Source organism: Lissotriton vulgaris, chromosome 8 (assembly GCF_964263255.1).
Source record: "Lissotriton vulgaris chromosome 8, aLisVul1.2, whole genome shotgun sequence".
In the NCBI taxonomy this organism is placed as follows: Eukaryota; Metazoa; Chordata; class Amphibia; order Caudata; family Salamandridae; genus Lissotriton; species Lissotriton vulgaris.
The window spans coordinates 545,248,286-545,271,233 of NC_141696.1; the positions used below are offsets into that span (position 1 = coordinate 545,248,286).

At 44.0% G+C, this 22,948-nt stretch overlaps 1 protein-coding gene across 1 annotated transcript in view; it reads left to right on the plus strand.

Moving 5' to 3' along the window:
• The window catches only part of MOSPD2 (motile sperm domain containing 2), a 501,534-nt gene that overhangs the window by 453,435 nt on the left and 25,151 nt on the right, over positions 1-22,948 (plus strand). The window contains exon 14 of the mRNA XM_086934358.1: positions 18,374-18,473. Coding sequence (XP_086790484.1) covers positions 18,374-18,473 — 100 coding nt within the window. The remainder of the gene's footprint in view (positions 1-18,373; positions 18,474-22,948) is intronic.

The window sequence follows — 22,948 nt, forward strand, 5'->3', positions numbered from 1 at the left end:
AGTTTTTTGCCTTCTCTTTATATGCAAGTACCATTGTGTAGTTTTAATATTTTTGCATTTTTAAATGTTTTTAATATGCTCTTTTATTGTTCGTTTGAACCAAATAAAATAATTGAATAGAATTTAAGAGTTTGCCTTTACATGGACATAAAAGTACATGTCCAACTTAAAATACACTGCACCCTGCCCTTGGAGCTGTCCAGGGCCTACCTTAGGGGTGACCTATATGTATTGAAATGGAAGATTTGGGTCTGGCAAGAGGGTTAACTTTCCAGGTCGACATGGCAGTTCAAAACAGCACCCACAGGCTCTTCAGTGGAAGGCCTAAGACATGTTTACAGGGCTAAGGAAGTGGGTGGCCCAATAAGTGCTGCAGGCCGACTAGTAGCATTTAATCTAAACGCTCAGGGCACAGATACAGCACTTTACTAGGGACTTATAAGTAAATTAAATATGCCAATTGTGGATAAGCCAATGGTACCCTGTTTCAGGGAAAGAGCATATGCGCTTTATGACCAGCTGTTGTAAAGTGCTAAAAATCCTACAGCCAGCAAGAACTAAGTCCGCAAAGCTGGAGGTCAGAAGGCTAAAAAGCCATGGGAAACCACGCCTATGTTTCCTGTTATAATGTGGACAATCAGATCTTTGGGGTTTATTTGGAGCAGATAAAAGGCCTCAAAAAAAGAGGGCCCTGTTGCGGTAGAGAGCCCTCAGCATGAAAAGGTGCACTGGCCAAGAAGCAGCAGTCTTAGGGCCTGAACGCCCCTTTTTCCCTGGCAAAAGCCGCTACAACTGTGCTAATGCAAGCGGTGCCTGTCCTTGATATCTACTAGCTTTCAAAGTGAGTGTCTGTGCATACGTTCTCGAAATACTACTGCCTTGAAAGACAGGTTCGATCATCGGAAGGGCACTGCACCCTCTCAGTTCAGCAGGACTTAATGATCTGAGTCCATTCAACTAACCTTCCTCCTTTGGGAGGTACTGAATGGTTACCTAATCAAATGTAAGCAATCTGCAGTCACAAGTATTCAGCAGAACAAAAATATACTTATCTTTGGTAATGCTGTTTCTGGTGGATACTTTATCTACCCGCCTTTTTAGGTCTCGCTCTCGAGACCTATTGTCGTCAAGATGCCTCTCAAGGGAGACAGACCGGGGCACGCGCGGCGATTCTGGTTTGTGGACGCGCACGTGAGATGCGCCTGCCACAAAGCGTGCACAGCTGGCTCGAGTCAACAGTGTGAACGTGCGAAATTGCAGTGCAGCATGAAACCAAACAGGCCTTCGCGTTTAGAGCTTTGTGGCCTACCTGGTGCTGTGTTGTGTAACACGTCCCAGCCACACATCATGTGTCAGGCTGTGTGGACAGTCTAGTCACATTATATAATCACACCGCCCAGACCACCACCAAACCCATCCTTCACTGTCCCTTACAGCTACGCATGTTTATATTGACAACAATAAACTATAACGCCCGTCTGACTGCCCCATCCTCACCCTTTAACTGGCTGGTACTGAAATAATGACTGTACATACAAATTAGACATTTTTAGATGATTGTATTTATCTCTCCTTTTTAAGTTACTATGCATTATATATACTCGTCGCCTAACCCGTGAGATATACAAATGCTTTCCTGTGTAAAGCACTTAAACAAGCCTTGGGATGATGCCCACTCTATGCAAAACAATTGACTAAATATTGCTGTTATTCTGTGCATGACACCTGTCATACGTGTCGTGTGTCCCTATACACTTTAACACAATTACCGAATATTTACTCCAACCCCAGCAGCTTGATAATAGGCAGCCCACCACCCCGGGTGCTTCTCACCTTTCACCCTGCCCCAGTTCCCCCCAGCCATGGCCCTCCCCAGGCAGTGCTGCCCCTGCCCCAGGCGTGCGCTCAACTGCGTAGGTCAGCGCCGCGCCGTTGGCCCGGGGCGCAGCCGCACCTGCTCCTGCACGCGGGCGTTCTTCAGCTGCTCGCGGTCCCGCTGGTCCAGCTGGTGGTCGGAGGGCAGCGCCAGGGAAGAGGTGTCCATGTTGGGCTGCAGAGCCGACATGAGGAAGGTGCCACCGAGCTGCGCAGCACCCACCGACCGAGGCACGGTGGAGCCTGCAGGCACCGCCACGGGGCACGAGCCGCAGACCACGGCAATGTGCACGCCCACAATGCGTGCGCTTCTCTCCCACCCCTCCCCATTCAAGCAGCAAGCTGCCCATTGTATTTTTTTATTTATGCGTGGACTGTACTCGAAGGTGTCAGAGTGTTTTACAAAAGGAACAGAACTGATATAAGAGAACAATACAAGTTAACAAATTGCAAAAGTTGCATTACATGAGGCAAAAGTGACAATCGTGAGTGAACAAAGTACAAGTGGTAGCAAACGGTGCATTACAGGAGGAAAAAGTGACGTGTGCAGGTTACAAAAGCGTAAAAAGTACAAGTAGAGGTATAATACTTCAATAAATGGAGGACACTCAAACACAAGAACAAACGTTACATAGGCAATGGTGGCACTTGTGAAAGTATCGAGAGCAAACAAAAAGTAAGAGGTAGCAAACTGTGTGAGCCGGTATGAACAAAAAGGCACAGCACTTCACCTGCATGGAAGTGTACACACAAATATGGCTTGTTGTGATACCTTCCAAGTAATGCAGACGAGTGCGCGAGCAGACTTTGGTCTGTGAAAGCGCTTCCCACGAGCAGGTCTGTGAATGTGCTTCACATGAACAGCTTTTGCGCGTTGATTCAATTTGAGTGCTCCTCTCCGGAAGACCTGCTGCGTTAATTATAGGTCCTTTCCGGGAGAGGTGCTATTATTTAGCAGGGTGGGGCGCCTGTCGGCATGCTGTTTAATGATTTTATTTTTAATGGAATGCAGCCTATTTTTCTTGCTTTTTTTTAAGATAAATGGAATGCTCCGAAATAGTTCTAAATCGTTCCTTTTCCTTTAAATGGCATTACAGAAGACCTTTCAGTTTCATCAACGCCAGGGTTTTTTGAAAAGGACAATGCTTTCTTTTTCACAGAAATGTCTTTGTTCTCACTGCATTAGGTTTCTACTACGTAAAGTCACATGGTGTAACCATATGCTTCCTAAAATGTAGCTCAAATTGCCTCCAACCAACTTCCTGTTCTGATGTGCGTTTTTTTCGCTCCTTGCTGCGCTGTCCACTCAGGAATCTTCCTCCCTGCACCAAGAAATAAACAGGACTGGCAAGCAACTACCTCAAAGGGTGCACCCACAACGGAACTTTTTATTTAAACAAAAACTTTATTGAAAATATCTTTAATGGTCAAAACCATTGAAGAAGGACTCATGCGTACACTAGTTTATCGCAATAATAGACAAACATGAAGGTCCCTTGCAGTCTGCCAACTAGTGCTCAGCACTCACCGACGATGTGCTGTCAGAACTTCACCTGCCGCCGACTGATTCGTCGTAATTTTTTTTTTTTCCTCTGGCTTGTTCCAGCACGTCAGCCATATAAGCCCCGCCTTCTTGCTTGCCGGCGTCTTTTTTGAATCACTCAGTCGTTATCTCGATGCTTCTGGTGAGTCTATTTCCAACCTCGATTGCCCTTTTGATTTGTGCACAGGCCTCAGTTAATTTTTCCTGCTAGGCCTCCATAGTGCTTATGGTTTTGGCAATCTGCTACGTCCCCTGACCTCCCGGTATTTTGCCCAGCTGTTCTCGAGCTCCGCACTCCCACCTTAATTTGCCAGGGGTCACACCGCGAGATTACAAACACAACACGGCATTAGTACTTACATTCACATGGCCCATTGACTAAGTTTAGATTTTTTTAAACTGCTCTCTTCCCTGCTCTTTCTGCTATGCTTAATTGTGTCCTGCGTACCAATTGGTATTGGTCTTGGCCTTGAAGGCTCATTATTCCTGTAACCCCACATGCATTCAATGCTTTTCTCTTTTCACAACACACAGACCCAACGTTGCATGGTCGTGGTACACGCCGTACTTACGTGGGCTTATGATGTTTTGTACCTCCTCACAAAATGAATGTCTCTTATTCACGGAAATTCACCTGTACACGGTTGTGCTTCACACAGTGTTTATACAGGATTCCTTTAAATGACCCTATTCACTAGCATTTCCCTGGTATTTTATCACCTTCAGGGGGTCTGACATTCAGGGCGCAGTGTTTTGATAACATTAATAATGCGTTTTCCAACCCAGTTACCGAAGCCTCCCCTTTGTTTTAAGGTTTTCGCCCATTCTGGTTATTTCTCCTCTCACTCACAAGGGTCTGTGCGTTTGCTCAATCTTCCAAATAATTCTCTGCACCCATCTGCTGTTTTCGTGTGCCTCTGTTGCCTGCTTGTGATCGGCTTTTTGCGTGCCTCTGTAGCCTGCTTGTGACCAGCTTTTCATGGGCGGCTCTAGGCTCATGGTGGCCCTGGCAGGGAGCGTAGGTAGGGGGCCCTGGAAGAGGGGGGCGGAGCACGGAGGCCAGTGAAGAGGGGGGGTCAGGGTGTTTGGAAGTGGAACAGAGCCAGAGGCCACCAAATACCTGCCGGGGCCACCACACAAATATGTATCCATCCTCAGAGGATTATTATATTAAGGATATATATTGGTGTGGTGGCCCCTGGGGTTTGGTGGCCCTGTGCAGGTGCACAGCTTGCACATGCCTAAGGCCGCCCCTGAGCTTTTCGTGTGCCTCTGTTACCTGCTTGTGACCCGCTTTTCGTGTGCCTCTGTTGCCTGCTTGTGATCCGCTTTTCGTATGCCTCTGTTGCCTGCTTGTGATCCGCTTTTCGTATGCCTCTGTTGCCTGCTTGTGATCCGCTTTTCGTGTGCATCTGTTGCCTGCTTGTGATCCGCTTTTCGTGTGCCTCCGTTGCCTGCTTGTGGTCCGGTGTCGCATTTGCGAGAGATTAGGCATTGTAAATGACAATGCCATTTATTTATCTGTTTTCAAAGCCAGCACATAAATAAAAATGTTGTCATTTACAATGCCTATAGCTCTAACTTTTGCAAAGGCGAGACCGTTGCATTGCAGATGCTTGTTCTCACTGCCCTCTCTCCTTGCTGTTCTGTGGAGCAGCCTCGTATTGGTATCTAATAAAGTTCCAAAATCCGAGATCAGCACATTGCCAACAACAGTTATTTTGAGCACCGTATCTGAGGGTACACAAAGGGAAAGCATAAGAAAATGACATGAGCACACAGCGACGCCTCTGCTCCTTCACTGCTGCAGAATTCTTCGGATCCAGTCCGGTGTCTAGGAGGTATTTAAATGTGAGTAATCTGAGGTTAGATAGCGTCCCAACACTGATTTCAAAATAGCACCTTTGGCTACAAAGTCCCCATTATCCTGATCTACTCTAGACTCTGTTTCCCATGGAGAATAAACGACTTGGTTGAACGGGCTTAGAGGGTGTACAATTGAGCCCTATCTCATGTCAGTCCTTCTGTTTCTGCACATAAAGTAGTGGTCTTCAAACTTTTTTTAATGCCGCGCACTGATCATATAAAAATAATTCACCTGAGGCTCCCCAGATGAAAACGTATTTTTTCACACTTCTATAAAATTGACAGCTCTAAACGTTTTTAAAAATTCAAACATTGCAGTTCTGTTCAGTTGTCGCTTTTAGAAATGTAATGAAATACATGATTGGCAGCATGCTACGGCGAGGCTATTCCTACTTACTTAAAGTATAAACGTATGCACAGTGGGATTCCTTATCAGAAGTTAGGGGAAGGACTTTTGGGATTATTTGGAGCCTGTCCCTCTTTGACACCTACTCCCAGCCAGGATACGAGTGGCACATTGTTACTGATTGCATATTACAGAGTGGCTCACAGCCTCTGTTTTTTCACTAAAAACAAAGCACTGTTTTCAGCAAGATCCTCCTCTTGGCTAGAGTATGGCGCCTCCCCAGAGACCAGTTCAGTCACTGCTTCTCGTTCGAACGACTCTAACCTATACAACATATGTATTCTGCTTATTTTCCTTCAGCTAAGTTCTAAGCCGAAGCACTTTAAAAAAAGAAAAGAGCAGTCCTCCTAGTAAATATACAGAATTGTCAACTAAAAAAAACAGCAGTTTCTTCCATGAATCTCTTGATTATTGGTCATTAATCATCTTATAATCCTCACAGATAGGACTTTTGTAAATTTTTATACCAACTGCAGAAGGAAAAAATTTGTCAGAACTAGGAAATGGTATATTTTTATCGGAATGAGGATATGGTATATTAGCAGGTCTCAAGTTGCTTTAGAATTACCACACGGGTTGAATCCTCCTGAGATCTCTTAAGCGAATACTACTAACTTTTTGATACAGAAGAAACTTGTTTTTATCCTTGTTTCGAAAACGGTATAGGGCTGTATAGGCATTCAGCCATTGTCGTATTGTTGTGTGTTGCTGTCCTCGAGCCCCTCTAGCATGAACGCCACTCTAAATCTGGTAAATCATTGCTATGATGTAGCAACACTGGTTCACAAAAGCTGTTATGTATGACTCCACATTACTCCTATGTCCCTGCATAGTACTTGAAAGCAGGCATAAATGATTAGGGTGGCCCCTACATAGCATACAATTATATATGGGTAACCGTGAATAACAATTGTTTTTGACCTCAGGGTTCTGAGTGACGTCAGATACCTCGAGTGGTCATTTGATGTCACTCAAGCCCCCTTGGTGAAGAACATCTGTTAGTCACTGCTACCCATCTGTAATTCTGTATGGTATACAAAGAAGCCTGCCCTTCCATTATGACGCCCATCTCTAATTTCTTAAAGTCGAATTGTGATATCACCGTCACCTGTAATAAAGAAAAGGACACAACTGCTCAACTGTAATAATCTATTACAGTTGGGTACTGATCTCATAATGTTTCCTGCTAGGGTCAGCAGCCAAGGTGAAGGTAGGCCACAGCTGCAGTTTTGGAGAAATGGTGTTTCATACTTCTGAAAAGTTTTGCGAAAACGAATCGGCAGAAACTAGATATTTGCGTGCACTTTTTCTTCCACAAGGATGATTACAGGAACATAGCTCTGCATATTCGTACACCTTTTGAGCCACAGCATCTTTTTTACTTGGAATTACATTAAACTGATTCTAGTATCTCTTGGCAACAAATTAATACCGGATTGTTTAGTGTATTTTGTACCACAAATTATTTTATTCTTCATGTCTGCAAACACAATTATTTCATATGATCAGGCCAGCAGGGATTTAAGCAGTTTGTCGGAAGGATAATGGTCTGAACATGTATTATTAGGACAGTTGCATACCCTGCCAACTTGGGGCGAACAAAGCAAAACCAAAGGGGATGATGGACGGAGTGTTAAACAATGCAAGCACTCACCCACAGTCAACTGATCTGGGTTTAATCCATCATCATTCTTTAGCTCACTCCACCACCCCAGTTCAGATATGGTTACATTACATTACATTCAAAATGGTCTCTTAGCCTCGTATGGTATAATAACCTCAGTACCATCCCTATGCTATCCCTCCAGTGTGGTTCCAACAAATCAATGTGGTCTTGAGTCCATTTTTATGGGGCAGAGGAGTGTTGAGCATACCCCTACGGACTTGTTTTCCTTCCACGTATTGTTAACGCATTGCTGCCCCTGACATACTATGTTATTATGCAGCCTCTCACCTACGGATTATTAATGATTGGTTTTATGGTCCTCCGGAGGATCCAGCCTATGCCACAGAGCTATGGGTGATGGGTGACACTTCTGTGCTCGCCTTTCCAGATAGCAGGAGGGATATGGCATTGCTTCCCTTAGCTACCAAGATAGTGTACACTATATGGAGACAGTCCCTCCATTGTATGGGGTGGTGAGGGAGACTTACCGGAAGACACCGTTGTGGCAGGGCATTTACCTTTGACAGGTGGCCCAGTTGAGGGGGTGTCACAAATGGGACACCATTGGCGTTTCCACACTAGGTGCTTTTATGCGAGGCACAGTGTTTAAATCATTTCAGGAGATGCAAACAATATCAGTTGCACCGTAGCCAGTTTTATAAATACTTACGGTTGTGACATGCCATATCTCCTTACCTGACAGACCTCCAAGAGCTGCCAGCGTTTAGCCCATTTTAAGGTAAATTATTGATGGAGATCTCGAAACCCATAAGATTAGCTAGATTTATCAATTCTTGGCTACGAATAGCTCGACTACGCTACCGGCCCTACGGGCAGCATGGGGTGCAGATATTGACAACATTGATAGGGACGACTGGACTGAAGCCTTGGAGGCCCCTCAGAGTGCGATGGTGTCTTTCTGGCTCCATTGGATTTAGCTGAAATATGTATACAGAGCTTATTATACTAGAGGCCGTCTTTGGCGTATGTGTCTTATTGGTTCTTCAAAGTGTGTACATTGTGGGGCAGAGGAGGGAACCTTTCTCCATACGATCTGGAGCTGAGCAGCACTGACACGCTTTAGGCGGGGCAATGTCTTCTCTTGGGTAGGTACTTACCTGGGATATTCCATGAAACCCCAAATTTATCCTTCTGCATTGCACAGACCGTATTGGCGGAAGCTGCTATAAAGGACAGATGTTGTTTTTGGGACTCACATTGGCAAAGAGATATTGCTAGACTAAGGAAAGCGACCACGCCACCTACAGTAGGGGAATGGAAGAGAGGGATAGACCACTGTATGGATTGGAGGTGGCAGTGTTCCAGGCTAGGGGCTGTCCACAAAACATCTGAAAATATAACTACGGTAGGCGAATGATAGGGAAATAGTCCTGGCCCCTGTTCACACTATAGATCTCCAACTTGATGCCAAAATAAGACAATTCAGTCGAGAGACTCATGGAACGGAAATGGGAAATGGCTTTATATCTGCGTAAAGGCATTGTCAATAATCAATGATGGGTGGGAGGGCGGTTGGATAGACAATGTGCTGGTTCATGGGTTCTTATTGTTCATGGGATTTTCTATATTAATGTTTTATGTACGTATACGAGTCACACTGGGGCCTGACCAGTGCAGCAGGGAAGGTACTCTGCTGGCGGTTCTGAGCAGGAGCTGCTGAAAATTCCCCTGGGCGAAGGCAAGTGCCATGAGCCCAGCAGATGACAAGGCCAGCACCAGACGCCAGTGGACAGGCCCAAGCTCACCTCATTGGAGGGAAAGCTGTGAAATCAATCTCCAGAATACAGACACCAGGAGACCCGAAGAAAATATTCCTGGTGAAATACCTTGCCACCAGGAGTAAAACTGCACAATAATCATAAGAATCGGTCCAGCAAGCAAGAGAAAACAAAGGTAAAAGTTCAATCTCAAGGGGACCTGACAGGAAACAGAACACCTAGCGCTCCACTGCAATCTTTACCCCTGGGAGGACCAAGGCTTAAAAGTCATCGCACAAACAGCGTAGCGTACCTCCCTTCAACCATTCCAGTTGCTCCCGGCAGCCCTCATCTCTACGCTAGTCAATGCAAGGATACGAGCAATGCTGCACTAGGCAGAATGTGAATGGTCCCTGGGGACCCCCAGTTCCCTGGAGACTGACAAACTAACACAAATACATAGATCACCTCGAGTCTTATCCAGAGCATTAATGTAACCATGGATGTACCATCATTTGTGTCTTCTCAAAAAACTTAAGAAGTGTCAATCAGTAAGGGGAGTCATCCCTTAAGGATTAGAACCCTCACTCACCCGAAGGTGACATGCTTCATCATACGGGTTCTCCTTACCAGTGAAGAAATCCTAGTCACCACTGGGAGTTACTACTTCGTGTTGTTATGAAGGAGTTCAGAGATATTTTGTTTTAAAAGGAAGGGTGGGAGCTAATTCCCATATGAGAGAATGGTGGGTGTCGTGAGGTTGCAGCGCCGTGTAATTGTAAAGTGAAGGAAGTGAAGTTAAAACTGTCTAGGATAGATGCACTAACATCAGTTTTATTTTTGTGCTCTCCCTGGCAGAATTAAAACGTGAAGCAACACAGTGGTATGGATTTATAACCACTGTCACATTAAGGTCACACAGTGGTATGGATTTATAACCACTGTCATATTAAGGTCAACATGTTTCAGCCTAATGATCAAAGCAATGTATCGTTAGCTTTCTTCAGGACCAGTTGTAATAGTAATGCTGCTGCTACGAAAGTGATAATAATGAAAAAATTATTTATACAAAACCAGTATTCCTGTATCTTCTTTTCAGGTAATACACAAGGTATCTGTGATATTGGAAGAAAAAGAGAGAACAACCAGACAATAGTATCATCAATGTCATGCTAGCTAATGATTTGTACCATATCAATATCAATAGCTTATATGTGCTGTTACTAGTCACAAAAACAAGGACTTACCCTCAAAAGTAGGATAGCCCTGCCTCACCTCAACCTGGCAGGCTGCTCAGGATGGAGGCCGGTGCTGCGGGAAAAACCATAGGTATTTATCAATTCATTTTTCATTTCAAAGTACAAAGGTATGACTAATTGGCACCATCAACATGTTTAGATCATCGCAAGGGGTCTAAATCCATCAGTCGGTATCCAGACAGACTACATGCAATTAGTTTGATACAGTTATCTAATTGGCATATATAAGGCTAAAAGGTACTGCTTAGATACCAGTCAATTACGGTAAAAATACCAGTTTTCTAGATTCATCATCTAAGTCTGTACTGCCCAAACTACAGAAAAGGCATCTCAAACAATGAGACAAGCACTGGCGTTGCCAATAGGTCTCGCAGTAGGAAAGTTGGAGCTATTGGTTTTGTGAATGACATTTTATATTTATGTTTTGTGATTTACAATGCCAATACTTTTAACTTTGGCATATGTGACACTTTTAGTATTTGTAATGTCACATGTTTTGTATTGCCTTTACTTAGATGTATTGATATTACAATTAACATTGGCTTTTAATTTTTTTAAATAATACTTAAATAAAAGTGATTGTAATTTTTAATGGCAACAGCTTAAACTTTTGTAAATAACTGTTGTGAAGATTATGTTCAGTGACTAAAATCCAAGAACAGAAGTGAAATATTAACTTTTTTTTGGTGACATTTGCAATAAATCTTCAAACATTGAGAGAACATATTTGAACCAGTGATGCTGTGGTAGTGCTGAGTGATGCTGTGGTGGTGCTGAGTGATGCTGTGGTGCCCCTGAGTGATGCTGTGGTGGAGCGATAGATAGATAGAGGGCGATAGATAGATAGACAGAGTGACGGCGATAGATAGACAGAGTGAGGGCGATAGACAGAGTGAGGGCGATAGACAGAGTGAGGGCGATAGACGGAGTGAGGGCGATAGACAGAGTGAGGGCGATAGACAGAGTGAGGGCGATAGACAGAGTGAGGGCGATAGACAGAGTGAGGGCGATAGACAGAGTGAGGGCGATAGACAGAGTGAGGGCGATAGACAGAGTGAGGGCGATAGACAGAGTGAGGGCGATAGATAGATAGATAGAATGATAGAGAGTGAGGGCGATAGAGAGGTAGAGTGAGGGCAATAGATAGAGTGAGGGCGACAGATGTGTGTGTTTGTGTGTGTGCGGTTGTGTGTGTAGTTGTTTGAGTGGTTGTATGTGTGAGTGGTTGTATGTGTGAGTGGTTGTATGTGTGAGTGGTTGTATGCATGTATGGTGGTGGGGTTGTGTGTGGGGTTGTGTGGGTGTTTGGGGGGGTGTGTGTGTGGGTGTTTGGGGTTGTGTGTGGGGTTGCGTGTGTGTAGTTGTGTGTGTAGTTGTGTGTGTAGTTGTGTGTGTGGTTGTGTGTGTGGTTCTTAGAGGTGAACTGAAGAGGCTGCGACAGAAGCGAGTGTGAGCCCCGACTTTCCACTTAGGTTACAGCCACGCAAAGGCACGGGCGCATTTCTGCATGAAAAAGGAGAGGGAGATGTGGTCTGGAAAAGTAAGAGGAGGTGTATAGCCGTGGATCGAGTGTAGGATTCAGATTCTCAAAAATACGTTAACACAGTGAAACCTCGAGCGAGGTGTGGTAAATCTGTAGTGGCGTTGCAACGCTGTGGAAAGGGAACGAAACTTCAAATGAGTGGCCAGTTTGGTGGCCCGCTCTACAAGCCCCGGGTGCGTGCTCCCGGAGGAAGGCCTGCCCTGCCTGAGCCTGGAATGCAGCGCCGTTGTTACATCCCAGAGACCCAGCTGGCACCCTCCCCAAGGCTCTGTTTATGTTCAGCAGCGGTGGCGGCGGTGGGGGATGGGGCAAAATGTCCCAGCCCTGCTCAGCTGTCACTCAAAGGCATCTCCCACCCGGCCGCCTCCACGTGGATCACAAACAGCACAGCAACAGTGGAGGCCGCCGGACAGACAGGAACGAAAGGAAATACCACTACAAAACCGAGTCGGATTCCGGTTCAAGGGTTCAGTAATCATGAACAGCCCCGCGTTCTATTTCAAGGGAGAACATATGACGGATACCTTAAGTGGACCGCGAGTTTCTTTGAGCTAGAGATATCAGCCCTCTCTCTTGCGTGAAGTCTAATGGGGGGTACTAGACTCACCCTCCTGAAACTGACTAGACGCATGCGAGGGTTGAATAAGGACAAGATGAAGTGTATACCCGCCCTTAAACAGGAAGCCAAGATCACTTTTGCTAGAGGGGAAGCTGCTCTGGTTCGACTGCCCACTTTTGATGTCGGGTTCTGGTGCCTAGGGCTGAATATTTTGAAAAATTAAGTAAGAAATAATAAACTCGCAAAACAAGCACTCATTAAATATGTCTTAAGGCTTACTGAGATTTAATGCCTAGAATATTCATACTGCTCAGTGCTGGTAAAACAGAGCTGCGGTTGACCAAAAAATAAAGTAAAGATGAATGGACAAACTCTTGGTGAAGAGAAGCAAACTGAAAGTACGGCCGGCCTGCGGCCGGTCATGAATAATTAGGGGAGGAGAAGCCCTTTGATGTGCTGGGCTGGCCGTGAATTCGCGTGCTTGTTTGCTCACGTGATTCACGTGAACTTCAAGCAAACCGCAGGAACGAAGCCCTTGGTTTGACGAGGATTTTCGAGACATGAATTCTCGCTCCGCTCAATGCGCTTGCGCGCATTGATAGGTCGCGAGACCTAAAAAAAGAGGGATATCGTCAAGTATTTGCTAATTCCATGCACTTAATCAGCATCTAAATATTTAGTTGTAATCTAAGCCTTACCTGTCCGTCAGTACCTCGATCTCTGCAGAGCTCGCCCCGGGAGGTACCGACGTGGAGAAGGTTAGGCCTATTTATGTTGTAAAACCGGGTGCGAGAGGAAAGGGTCTTTCGCGTTTTGGTAGACCCGACGATGCCTGTAAATAGAACTTAGTCATTGCGCACGCGCTAAACACCTCGCGCTATACTTTATGTGTGAGGGTCTCTATGCGCATGCGCAAAATACAGACTTTACACTGTTCTTAATAAAATACTGCCGTTTTTAGTGTTAATATTAATATCAAGCTCTTAAGATGTCAAGAATATGTAGCTTTGTGTGCTATTCATCAAGGCAATTTTTATGCTCCTAGTCACCAAAAATACATATTACTAAACGATCGTGGAAAAGACGATCCCGACAGAGACTAGTGTCTCGATTGTGCACATGTGTCGACTCACAACTTCGAGGCAATATTGAGTGTATAAGGCACTGTAAGTCATACAGTCTCACCTTATTAAGAAAGTGCAATAAACCCTTGTGTAACTGCACAAGTCAGGCGCGATCATGATGGTGTATATCATATCGTATGGTATTGTAACGAAATGAAGGGCAACCCTGAGAATGCCATAGGGATTGAGCATAACAGTTCTTAGTTTACTAATGTACTAGTGATTATATTCATTTTGAATCGTATTGTCTACAGCCTGATATCTGTGCAGTTGGTAATTTAGTGTAAATCTTAAACGACTGATCATCCATTATAATCTTTTGTTGATCTGCACTGGATGTGGTCAAAGAATTGACGACGCATATCTCATGACCCTAAAACATAGCTGAGAAGTTACTATAATAAATGTGAAGTCTACTATAATGAATGCACAAAGTCTGTGGTCAGTTAGTGAGATAGTAGCTTATAATGCTAACCATGGTATTTCTTCATTAAGGCCTATCACATCAGTTCTCAATTTATAGACCCAGCGTTGTTTTTTGCGAAAAAGAAATTTGGACACACCTGTCAAATGTGAGGGTATCTAGGACTACCCATAGCAATGCAGTGTCTAAATGATGTTTATCCAAGAAGTGGTTGGTCAATTTTGGTAGAATGTTTTCCACATCTAATTGTACTTTTATGTTTCTGTATCCTTGTTTTCATCTTCCTGGTAGTCATTACGACATACCGGAGATTGCAAGGCCACCAGATCAAGTATATAAGATCTTCGATGGTCGTGTCGTGCCTATGTTAATCTCCGTGGTTTTCTCAGTGTATGGACATACTTTGCATGTACCACATGGAAAGTGCCCCATCACTGGTGGGAGATTCCATAGCACAGGTTGTATAATCTTAGATTGAGTCTCTCTTGGACGTGTATGTACCAATCTGTCCTTAAAATTGGCACTACGTTTATATGCGAACAAAGGAGGAGGAAGTTCATTATTCGCAGTATTGAGTATTTTCCAATGCTGACAAACTAAGCCAAAAGACTCCCAGGGCAGACAGGAGTCTGAGACCGAGACGGGTACTTGCCCTATTGCCTGTGTCTGGAGGGGGCTTACACAGCCTATCAGACTCCTGGGGCAGACAGGAGTCTGAGACCGAGACGGGTACTTGCCCTATTGCCTGTGTCTGAAGGAGGCTTACACAGCCTATCAGCTGTAACTGTCTGGTCCTCACACGGACATGAACATGAGAAGAAAGAACTCCTGGCTCTTGTATTGGACCCAATGGGAATGGGCCAGGCACGAGAGAGACCGTCATGGCTTTGTGGCTGCCTCCTTGGCCCACCAGAAGAATAGGACATGAGTGCCAGCCTGGGCCTGATGCCTATATGTGTGGTGGGCCACTATACAACTTGCAAAGCCTGAGACACATGAGGGTGTCATAAGCCCCCATGAGGGGCTAGAGATTTCTGTATTTGTTTTCTGTGAATCCCCAGAGAGGTCAAGGGAGCCACAGGCAGCTTCTGAAGTGCTGCTGGGGCTGCCCGTCGTCTAACAGCCCCTAGAAGAGTTCCCCCTAATGTTATGTTTATGTCCCCGGGAGAGTTTGATTGTAGTTTTAAACACCCCTGTAGCTTTGTATTTTGCCCAAATGCCCTTGCGGTTTGTTAAATGTCAAAGAGTCTCAGGCGTGCATTAAATATAAATTGTAATGCTTTAATGGCAACAACAAAATTGACAATGAAATGTTATGTCTTAATCAAGGTCATGGGACTGTTATATTGGCTAACAAAGTTAGTAGTCTAACCGCACCAGTACGTTTGACCACCCACATCATTGCTTGCACTACCCCTTATGTATTCCTGTGGTAATTCCAAGATTTTCTCAACTCCCACCTTTTGTCAAGATTCTTCTGATGAAATTAATGTTCAGGTGGAAAAACATCACAGTCGATTTTACTTATTAATTTTAATCCCGATGTGACAGCTAACCCCTGTTAACAGTGGGTACTCCATTGATGAGATTACGTCCCACATTGGGAATCAGCTCCGTATTGGTCTCAGAATGATGGCGTGTTTTATAATGTGATTGGAGGCTGTTACAGGAAACCTGAAAATTGTATAATCTGTCGCAAAATCAATTTTTTCGGATAGGACAGGGTCTAACTGAGACAAAAAAAGAGGGCCAAGTATAAAAAGGGGCCCACATTAGCAAATCAGGTAACTTAAAAAGTAGCCTCTCTTTCAAATCGTGCCAGTTTTCAATTTATAAAGGCACTCTGTGAAGGTATTTTGCAAGGTATGGGGGAGGCTGCATGCATCTGTGCACTCTGCAGGCAATGTTCGTGGCAATGTCCGAGAAATCAACGGAAAAAACGGGCCAACAGGCCTAGAAACAGGCAAAATAACATGTCCACACCAAGCCTGGCTCCAGGAATTTTTTTTTGGGTGGGCCAAGGGTACCCTTCGGTAGGCCAATGCGGGCTCAATTTGTCGCATATATGTCTAGGCAGGCCTGCTTCAGGGCCCTCCTTTATCTCTTCTTAGCTTTACAGGGCACAGTAAAACACACTATTTTCCAAATCTCTTTGTAAATATTATCACTATAAAAATGTGTTTTTTCCATGTAATGTTCCTTTGATGGGAAGAGGAGGTTTCTGAGGTGGGAGTATCAGGCAAATGACACTTCTCGGGCTCCCTCTGTGCGAGCCTTCAGGGAGAATACCTCTTCATTACTACCTCTACCTGACCCCGGACTCTGCAGCGCTCTCCCTAACAGGCTTGAATATCCACTACTCCTCTCCAGTGCACCTTATTGCACAGCTGACCTTGGCCCCCAGCCCCATATCAGGCACCATGAGGCTCCACTTACATTTTTCCAGATAAAAACATGAATAAAATCACCTACAAACTTAAAACATTGAATATAGCATTCAATATAATTAGCATGCACTTTAAAGTATGTTCCACAGTAGCCCTTTTGACCCGACTGCTAATTAAAAAACAGACGGGCCATGACAGGGCCGGCTTCAGCGCTGATGCAAAAGTATTTTTTGGCGCCGCACCAATAACCTCTTTCTCTGTAAATACCTTTACTACCACCTTCCAACAGTGCCCCTCATCCCCCCCATATTGACTTCCTCATATTCCCTCACTGCCACACGCCACAAGTGCCCCTCATCTTATCATAGTCCCTCCCCCTTATGACCGCCTCCTCGGATTCCCCCACTGCCACCCTCCACCAGAGCCCCTCATCTCTCTGTAGCCCCTCCCACTCATGATCTCCTCCTCAGACTCCTTTACTACCACCCTCCACCAGTGCCCCTCATCTCTCCCTAGATCCCACCTCCCCCTCATGACCTCTTCCTCGGATTCTCTCACTGCCACCCTCCATCAGTGCCCCTCATCGCTCCATAGCCCCTCCCACTATTTCCTCCTCGGATTCCCTCACTGCCACCCTCCAACAGTGCCCCTCATCTTTACGTAGCCCCTCTTTCATATGCATTTCATTTGTTGTATAGCGCTAGTCATATCAGTGTAGGGTGTCACAGTACTTTACACCACACTCACATTATACAGAGACAATGAAACATACAAGTTTGTAAATCAGCCTTTGGGGATGCCATATAAGCAAATGAGGATTACAAGGTGTATTGATCGCATGTCATCCATACTGGTGGGCAGTATATTTTAAGAAGGTTTGGTCTGGGGAAACACAACCATAAGATTTGAAGAGTATTCCATGGGGGTCAGCTTTACTGATAAAAATGTATATTTGCCCAAACGTACTCATTTTAGCAACATTAGAATAATGAAAGACTGCGAAGTTCTAACTATATCACAAAACAAAAAAAGCGAAGTTCTAACTCTACCATTCATGTTTGTATGCAGCTCTTTGATGGCAGTTCATTGGTCACTGTCCTATGCTAGGATTGTAACTTCTGAACTGCAATTAAACAAGGATCTCTGTGACAAAGGCAGTAACCCACTGAGCTATCCATATAAAATACAGTTCATCTGCATTTAAAAACTACTAACCGACAAATGATTGCTCTCCAGCAGGATCATTAATCACCAGCGTTATCTGGGCATTTTGTATGGTCTTATTGTTGTCCTGCATCTGCCACGATGATGATAAAAACTGTTTAAATTAAGCACACACGAAATATGTGTCCTACTGGGCCTGTGCAGATTTTAAAAAGAAAAAAGTTTAGTAACACAGCCTGATGTGATAAGCTGCTGCAGGAGTCAGGAAATATGAATAGGAATAAACAAACTTCTTTTCTCCTGCGCTGCATAGAAATATCCACGCAGCAGAACAGTAGACAAAGGTTACCATTGTCAAAGAAAGGATTTGTCGCCTTTCGCCATGTGGAGATGAAGGGGTGAAAAAATAAACAAAGCCTCGTTAACATGTAAATGGTCTTAAAAAGACCTGTGTAGTACTCTGGTGCGGCTGCGATAATCTCTATAACTGTATGCGCCCGGGAAGCTGTCTCGGCCCGGGCTGACACACACGATGGGGAGGGTTGAAGCACTTTGAGCCCAATGGCGTTGCGCGCCTGCATTCAAGCCCTCACTGCGAGTGCCAACGCTCCTATTGGGGTGGGCCAGGCTCATGTTTTGGGTTGGCCTGGCCCACCCGCTCGAACCGGGCCTGGTCCACACTGACCTGTCAGGCCAGCATGATTGTCCAGTAGGCCAGTCCAACCCTGGCTTAGGACCATCCTCACTAGGTGCTGTCAATTATTTTTTTTCTTTACGTATCATTGGTAACATGTAAGTCCGCTATAAAATAAATGTTCTTTTTTTCTTACTTCACACAGGCTACAGTGCCACGTTGTTGAAAGTAGTAAACCTGCCTCTTTGCTCCTGAAAGAGAATGTGAACAGCCCTGCAAAAACAAATGAAGATTTATATTTCAAGGTAATGTAGTGGTTCTCTGATCATAACATTCGTCTCAGCAAACGTTTGATTTCAGTTGCATGGTTCGTTCCCTGTTGCAAGTAGCAATCGATGCAGCTATGATCACTGTGAGGGTGTTTTGACTCCTTGCGAAAGTACATTTGCTTGCCTGTCTTTTAACCACGTTCTCAATTACTATGTTCGCCAGACAAGGAGAAAAACAATATTGCTTTGCAACCTTTGATCCCAGTGAATTTCTGTGGTGAACTCCATTCATTTCTTTAATGAATTTTTTGATGTTCAAGTGCTTCGATCTGATTAGAAGAAGGTGTGTTTTGGAGGCCTAAGTCATTAATGGTAATTGCCTCCATCTACATAATTCTGGATGGATGAGACTTACTTAACATAAAGTAATTCAGGTTAACAAGGGGCATAGTAAAGTGGTTTCTCTTCTAGTTGGTCTGTCCTTGCTAATTAGCGATTAAAAACCGGGGTTGAAGGTAAACTGTCTGGGATTTATTCGCTGCTCCATAAAAACAATGAAAATATGTAATCTTGTTTGTGGTTGTTTCACATATCCCTTCCGCATCAATCAAACATATTTTTTAAAGCAAGCATTTCACTACAAAACTATTCCTCCTTTGACTTTTTTAGTTTAATGTTTTTTTCTTTCTTTTATTCTTGTTTCACAAAGATATAGTATAGAAACCTGGGGCAGGGGTCCGCCTCTCTTCATAAGCTGAGTTTATCACTGTATATTTTCATAATTCAATAGCATAGCTTTATGCCTTACGTTCACCTTATCCCTATCAATGTCTACTTTGCTTAATCTAATGTGTTCAGTTTAGTTGAGCCAACACTATTCATGAGGGAAGGGGTGAGTGGTGAGAAAGGAGTACATTTGGTTGTAAAAGTGTGGAACCGAATCCCTAAATATCTATGCCTCATACTTTTTTGTTGGGATAATTTGTTTTTGATTGCGATTGATAAAAATTAAACTGAAATCTCGATTAGAAGATACAGCTAGCTTTGTGTGGCTTAGTTATTTCCGAGCTAAGAACAACAGGCATCTTCAACAGGTAACGGTCACTGGACACTCTGTTGCAGGGATTCTGCAAAGTCACAGAACTATGCTTAGGGTCATGGAAACTTAGTAGGCAGGGACTGAGTCATCCTGCCACCTGAGTATCTGGGAGCCTGGGGACCGACTAGCTATAGTGTCTCACATGCCCTCCTACTCACTCACAGAGGACCAAGTGATTAGACACCCCAGAACACAACACTCCCGACCCTCTCTGGAATCGTCGTTGCAGGACACACCCATTCACTCGCACTCTTATACTCGTCCACAATAAGATCTCACTGAGACACAAGAAAAGTTTAAAATGTTTATTTTAACTATCATGCTCTAGTATGCAGTGTACGTGCCACAACAAGTAGAAAAATGCCTGACACAAGTACGGTCAGCATAGCAAGTAGTCCATAAATCATAAAAGGAGTGGTCATTTTATATGACAGTGTTGCCTAACCTCCCTCCACTCCTGAAGGTCTCTGGGTGTTAGCTTCAGACCCCGTACCTCAGTCTATAGATGGAAGATCTACATCACAGGTGCTGTCACTCTCCCCGGAAAGATCCCTCTCCAAGTGTGTGTGTTGTCTATTAGTGTATACCTATATGACCAAAGTACGTTTCCAAACAGCTGCATCTTCATATTTTGTGTAGGTGCTAGAGTCTCAACAGAATAAGAAGGGGCATTGTTGTTTGACAGGGTCTGCAATGTTCTGACTAAATTCCAGGAAATAACAAAACACACAAACAGCATGTTCTATATGAAAGTTGCAGCTTGGCACAAAGGAAAATAAATATGTTTAGTAACATGCGCAAAGCAGAAGACCGTCTGCAACGGGCTTATGCTAACATAGGGAAAACGACAATGGCTGCATGGGCAATGGGCCATCTGACCACTCCTCCGCCATCCCATCGCTATTGTACCCTTCTGAGTCTTGGTGTGGAGAGTGCTCAACATATTCTGGCATTTTAAATAAAGCAAAATAGTTCAAATTCTTATGGTACCTTTCAACACTCTGTACTCTCTCTGTGCTGGCCACTTTCTTTCTACACAGAGGCATCCACCTTATGCATGAATGGACTCATGTGAGGTAAATTCGGTGTTGATTACGTTAGCTTTTCTATTCTGACTGTATATAGGGCACTTTAAATTTTAAGAGGCGCATGGCTTATACATTTGATCCAGAACCATCTTTCTTGTACCTGGCAGGTATGGGGAAACCCTCAGGTGCGTCTGTCTTCATCATAGCTCTCAAGCTTGCTACGACTTGTATTTTATGTAGTGCCTTAGATGTTTTTCTTACCTGTATAGTGCGTCACAGTTCTGCCATTGTGAGAACTGACTGAAGGGGGAAGATGTAGAGGGGAAGCTGAAAGAAATTAGGTAGAGAATATGAGGAGAAAGCAGTACAAAAGGGCTGACTAAAAGCACATATTTGACCTAGAAAATGCCCTGTAAAATACTTGAATCAAAGTTGGCACATTTAAAAAGGGATGCCTAGGAATGAAGGGGAGAGCTCATAAGACAGCTACTTTTTTACTGTTCTCATGTTGTGAAAGGAGAACCCACAGTAAATGTAACATGGTAACGGGACACTCCTTGAACACCCATTCTTCGCACTTTTTTGCCCTCTATTACTCAATTTAGTACATGGTGCTACAGAAACGGCTCCTGTATTGGCTCCATGTGTATCTTTTGACTATGAGTGACTCAGTAAGTCAATTAATGTTAGTCAAGTTATGTGATTCTAGATTCAAGCCATCTTGTACCAAGTCCTCTGTGTCTGGATTACGAGCTTTCCTATCTGTCCGCTAAAAAACCTTTAATACTTCATAGATGGAAAGTTGTTATAAACTGTTAGATTTGCCTATCTGGGTTCCTATTTTTTTGGGAAAACACTGCTTTATACGGATTATTTTATCATGCACCTTGCCATTCTCCCAATTGCAAAAATGTTCTAACACTGCAGGTAACTACCAATCTCGGGCTGCAGGATTTTTGAAGCTAGAGTATCCCTGTGGCCTACCTGTTGTTGCTCACAACCATCTGCTATTACTTTCCAAACAGGTGTTTATGTCTGAATCCTATCGCGTTAAGATTGACTAGGCATCTTTGCCTGCCCTTCTGGAAGCACTGATGGTTTAGTTGATATTGGTCTTCCCAGGATGATTCTATGCATCAGTCAGCTCCAAAACGCTTTCTGACTGAACAGTTCGCCTTTGACATTGCTAGAGTACTTGGGTGAATTTAATACAATACATCCTCTGAAGAGAGTTTGGTTTGCTGTTGACCTGTCACTCGATCTTTGCCCTGTCAACTTACCACCCTGTGACTTAGACCCATTAGGACTCAACTGACTAACTTATATTCTTTAGTTGTTGGAATGTGAGACCACCTTCTTCTGATATCTTGATCTCTCTTAGTAACAAACCTTCAAGTTTTGCTAGATTACCCAGAAGGAGTGTTCTAGAACTACCCTCATCCTTGTAAATACGTCTGATCAGTTTGGAAATGTTATTGTGCACCTAGCTTTATCTGGCTTCTCCTCTAATTCCTATTTACTGCACAGTCTTTCTTTATCATGCAGTCTTTTCCACACATGCCTTTACCAGGCATTTTTTTACCACGCAGATGATGCCTTTAACATGCATGGTAAGTATAGTTAAGGTAAATATATATAAACTAAAATAGTTTGTAAAGGGAGAGATAATTTTAGGGTTTTGGGGTGGGTCGTGGTAAAGAAAGGTAAGGATGATTTTAAAGTTCAGGGAGGGTAAGGGTAAAGAACGGTAAGGGTAATTTTACGGTTTTGGGTGGGTAGATGTAAATAGTGTTAAGGGTAATTTATGGTAAAAGGACGAAACTGTCATTTTAGGATTTTGAGGTTGGTAGAGGTAAGGGTAACTTTAGGGTCCTGTGGAGGGTAATGGTAAAGAGAGGTATGGGTAGTTTCTGATAGAGCCTACTAGCTGCATAGTACTCACCTTTTGAATATTCCCCAGACATCAGACTGGATCTAAAAACGTTCTACCAGTACTTCTGTGGCTCAGCCTATATATATGGGCTACTCCCCCACACGGAAGTCAGTTCCTTTCTTTCCATACCACCAGACACAGATCCAGCGTTCCAACTAATCTCGTGGAGATTCCATTTACCTATTCAAAATAGTAAAACAGTGTGTAAAGGAAATGTTACCTCCCAAATTGAAAGGTTTTAAATCTTGAAGGGGCAAACAAATGTCTGTGACAGGCCCTCATAAGGCTTGCCTTTGGTACCTTGGGTCGAGTCACGACTCTAAGGCTAAAGACCTTAAGTGTCAATGAACTTGAAGGCTTTCCAAGACTGCAAACCAAAACTATATTGCAAAGCACCAGAAGCCTTTCTGATGGGGACTGTTCTAAGTCGAAGGTTCAATCCTTGTGCACT